The sequence below is a fragment of the Camelina sativa genome, chromosome 6 (assembly GCF_000633955.1).
Source record: "Camelina sativa cultivar DH55 chromosome 6, Cs, whole genome shotgun sequence".
Lineage (NCBI taxonomy): Eukaryota > Viridiplantae > Streptophyta > Magnoliopsida > Brassicales > Brassicaceae > Camelina > Camelina sativa.
Window position 1 is genome coordinate 21003529 of NC_025690.1, and position 4330 is coordinate 21007858.

Consider the following 4330-nt stretch of genomic DNA (forward strand, 5'->3'; position numbering starts at 1 on the left):
GATTGAAAGATGTATTTAAAACTATTACAAATGAAACTGTGATGACAAGATTTGAGAATATGAAAGATCGTAGTATGTTTTTATAGTTTAAAAAAAAAAAATTGTAAGATTTTTCTGTTTATATTAAAAACGAATTTTTTATTTATTTTGTGTTTTGATTTGGGTTAAAATAATTTATGGGTCCGCAACTGCGAACCCCAACAATGCAAGAACAAGAAAAGTGTAAAATAATTAAACGTGGATTAAATGTTGAATGGCAAAAGGTTCTTGAGTTCCAAAAGAAATATCTCCCCTCGGTCTTTCCTGTACCAAGAGACCTAATTTTCAATACGTGTAGTTTCTTTATTCATATGCATGTGCTGATGTGCACGGAAAAGAAATACTAGTTTTGTTTACATGCGATAAAAAAAAAAAAAAGAAAAAAAAATTCTGGGTTGTGAAGAAGGCCCAATTAGAGTCCAAAATGGAGTCAGCCCGATGGATTAGGGGAGACATAAATAACCGCGTGGAAGAAACCAAAGTAGAAAAACCGACCAAAAGCATCGGCCGCTATCACTCCCGCCGAAATAAGAAACCTAAACCTTAAAGAGTTAGAGGACGAAGGAGGCGATCATGCTGTTTAACGCAACCCGTCGCAGTAACGCTACGATTGTGGAACAGATGAGAAAACCTATACCTACTATCAGTGTAATTTCTTCCCTCTTCTTATATAATATTTAAATATTTAACCATGAGATTGGGATTTGTTTGGCCATTCATGACTAGTGTTCCTTAATTTCGGTCGAATTGTTACATTCCTCTGCTTCCTCTAGAATTTAATTTTATTTTTGTTGATGGGAACTTAAAAAAATTTGATGGACTAATAATATTTTGATTTTATCTTCTAACAATATAATGATGGGTCTTTTATTAGCCGTTCGAGGCCAAGGGTTCGTTAGTACACCGCCTTCTTACACTGAAGGCAGTGATCTGTAATGATCGGTCTCCTTGTTGTAACTTAGTCAAGCTTTATGCTAAGATGGGTCTTCATCGTTACAATTTGTTTCAGGTCTCTTCTTTCTTTCTTTATTATACCCACATTACATGAACATGAACATGATGCTATCTTTATATAATCCTCGCGTTACTTACGTTAAATCAATGTTTTTCTTGATGTGTACGTACGTATGATTAGGGGACAAACTATCAGCTCATTCTCGTAAAGAAGTACCATTACAGATTGATTCTTGCTGCTTCCACTTACTACATAACTTTGGTTGCGATGGACCCATCTACCTCTTTGCTCCACACTTTTCAGACTAAAATCGATGAAGGCCAAATTGCCGGATTTGTTTTGAAGTGCAATATTGCTAGAATCCGAGGTAAAAAAAAAAGAAAACTGTGACTTGTGTTTTGCTATTGTTCATTTGCTTCCACTTGCTGATTTAATCTTGTACAGCGGAAACCAATAAGGACGAGCGGGCTTATTCTTGCTACTTCCCAGGTAGCATGCCTGAGTGGCCGACAGAGGATCCTTTCGACAACAGAAAGCGATTTTACGTGGTAAGATTATTGTTAAGAGAAACCCTCTTTGACTTTTGCTTTGCTCATCCATCTACAATTTACTAGTGATGATATTTATGTTTTGCTTTTTGTAGTTGAACAAATCAGAGGTCCAAGACAATGACTGGATTCGTCTTTACTTGGAACTTGCAGTCGCCAAATATAGAAGTATCAACATGGATCCTGATTTGTCCGACTTGAAGATTGTGAATGTGGCTATAGATACTAGCCAAGATCTCAGTGAGGGACTCAATGCCAAAAATGCAACTGTCTACATAAGTTACAAGGACTCGTGCGAGGCTCGGGTTGGTAAGGATGTTGATCGCATAGCTATAGTTAGAAGAACCTTTTGTGAGCGTACACGACAATTCACTCTCAGGGGTCGGCATCAGAGTTTAGAAATTATACCAAAAAAGCGTGCGGATCAGGGTGAGGACGACTCGTGTGAGGCTGGGGTTGGTGAGGATGCTGACCGCGTTAGAAGTAGCTTCAATGAGCATACGAGACGCCTCAGTCCCATGGGTCAGCAGCATCAGAGTTCAGTAATTATACCAAAAAAGGGTGCGGATCAGGGTGAGGACGACTCGTGTGAGGCTGGGGTTGGTGAGGATGAACATTTAACCCCCAACACATAGAATTTTCAAAAGAAGAGTAGTCAATAATTAATTACCTTCTGTATCTGCTGAAAAGACGTTCCGGCACAAGTTCTGGATGATATGCGGCAATGATGAAGTTTTATGATATCACCAATGGTCATTCTGTGGCAAATCACCAAAACAAATAGTTTATGATATCATAAAAAGTACCAAGAACTATTCTACCTCTTCTTAGTCTGGATTACCATTTTTATATTTATTTACTCTAAACAACGACGGTATGCTGAAGTTTTTAACATGCAAAATTTGGGTGTCATATCAAATAATTAACAATACCTCTAGTGAAGTCTTTGTTCAACTTCGAGAAGTCCTCCCCCAATCTGTCTCTGTCTGACGGCTGGCCGGTCACAATCGTGTAGCCGCACAAGCTGTTTGTAGTATTTGGAACCTATATATTTTCTACATATCGGATAAGTAAAACAAGAAAGAAAGAAAAAGAACCGGATAAGTCGCAAATAAGATTGTTGGTAACCTTGTGGGCAAGGTGATGTCGTGGTGAAACACATACACAAACACTCCACGTAGGTGAAAGTTCATTTCCTCTCCAGTCTTTCTGGCAGGCAAGTATATCTAAAAAAAAAGAGTGTGACAATCTTGATAATGTCGAATGTAAAGCTTTACATTTAAAAGTGCAAGGCTGCAGTAGGACACACTGGCACTAAAAAGAGGTACCTTTAAAAGCTGAACGATTGAAGGAAGCAGCCGCCTAAACAGTTGTCCATGGAGAAATATCAGCAAGAGTTTAGTTATTATGGTGCCCAAGAAAGCTCCTTTTTTGGAGTGATAAGGATATTTACATGCAAGAAGGCAAATGAGATCTAAGAAGAAAATACCTACAAACATATATTAAATCAACGTTACAAGAAACTAGCATTTTACTTCATACCATTAGTGCCATAAAAGATTATTCATTATGTCTAAGAGAGTAGATAACAGATGCCCAAAAGAGCACGCAGAGATCATGTGCTCATATAAACACAAATATAAAATAACAAAGCAATGAAATTCACGCATGATACCTTGTCAAAAACCGGCATGATATGTATGTTCAAATAGTTAAGAAACCTGCTGCTTGGAGCACCTCTGTTCAGAGAAGAACGAAGTTAGCAAGACAACCAGTCAAGTTTATAGAATGGACTCTATCCAGCTACTAGCAGCAGTTATTCCAAGTTCTTACCGCAAAAAAGGAAAGAGTCAGTTGCAGGCGTGATATCAACCTGAAAACCAATATTTATAATCAGGAATAATATCGCAGTACAAGGATAATTTCATGTAAATTTGGCTGTCCAACCTAATACTTCGAACTATTATGCTCACTATATGTGATACTGGAAAATCTACGAGCAGAGCAGACATGGTGATCAGAGCAGACACAATCACATTTTTATAACTCACTATGGCCATACTATCATTATAAATGACAAGAAGAAGAAGGCAGATGGAAGAAACAAAAGGAACTGCATACACACAAGATAACGGTCTTACCTGTTTGATCAAATCTGTTACATGTCTCTTCATCTTCTCTTGAGGTTTTAAGAGCTCCCATTTAAGAGGAAACACCTACATATATAAATTAAGATAAAAGGATATATACTATGAAAATAGGGATATGGTATCACAGACCTCTCAAATGATTGTCATTTCTAATACTAGTAATAGATATGCAAACCATTTTCATATCACTTCCTCTGTTATTGTTAAGGAAACTACTTTCAAATCATAAACAATGTCAAGAAGGAGGAGACTTGACTAAACAAACATGCACTAGATATCGGCCACTTTAGTTGATTAAGCAGAGTTTGTACATCTTCAAACTGAACCAATATATGTTTACTTTACTGGTCTAAGCAGAGTTTGTACATCATGTCTACTTTACAGGTCTAAATCTACGAGAGAAAAATCCCGAAAGTTCTTAACTTGGTGAAAACAATGAGATATGAGTATCAAAAGATTAAGTTTTGAAACGCTGTTCTGGAGACCTTGCAAATAGCAAAAAGCCATTGATAAATTCTGACCTAATCTCTAATGAAATTCAAGAACTCTAAACGGATTTGATCATCAGTAATGGGAGTAAATAAGGCAGTCGAAGATGCTGTAAAAAAAGAGAGAAATAATTAGCAAAACACTAAAGG

General features: G+C 37.0%; 1 protein-coding gene across 1 annotated transcript; it reads left to right on the forward strand.

Annotated features, from left to right (window-relative positions):
• LOC104792679 (UPF0725 protein At3g57210-like) lies at positions 914 to 2335 on the forward strand. Its single transcript, XM_019246525.1, has 4 exons — positions 914 to 1048; positions 1175 to 1361; positions 1439 to 1542; positions 1638 to 2335. Exons 1-4 carry the CDS (start codon positions 1019 to 1021, stop codon positions 2175 to 2177), a joined length of 861 nt encoding a protein of 286 aa, XP_019102070.1. The 5' UTR covers positions 914 to 1018; the 3' UTR covers positions 2178 to 2335.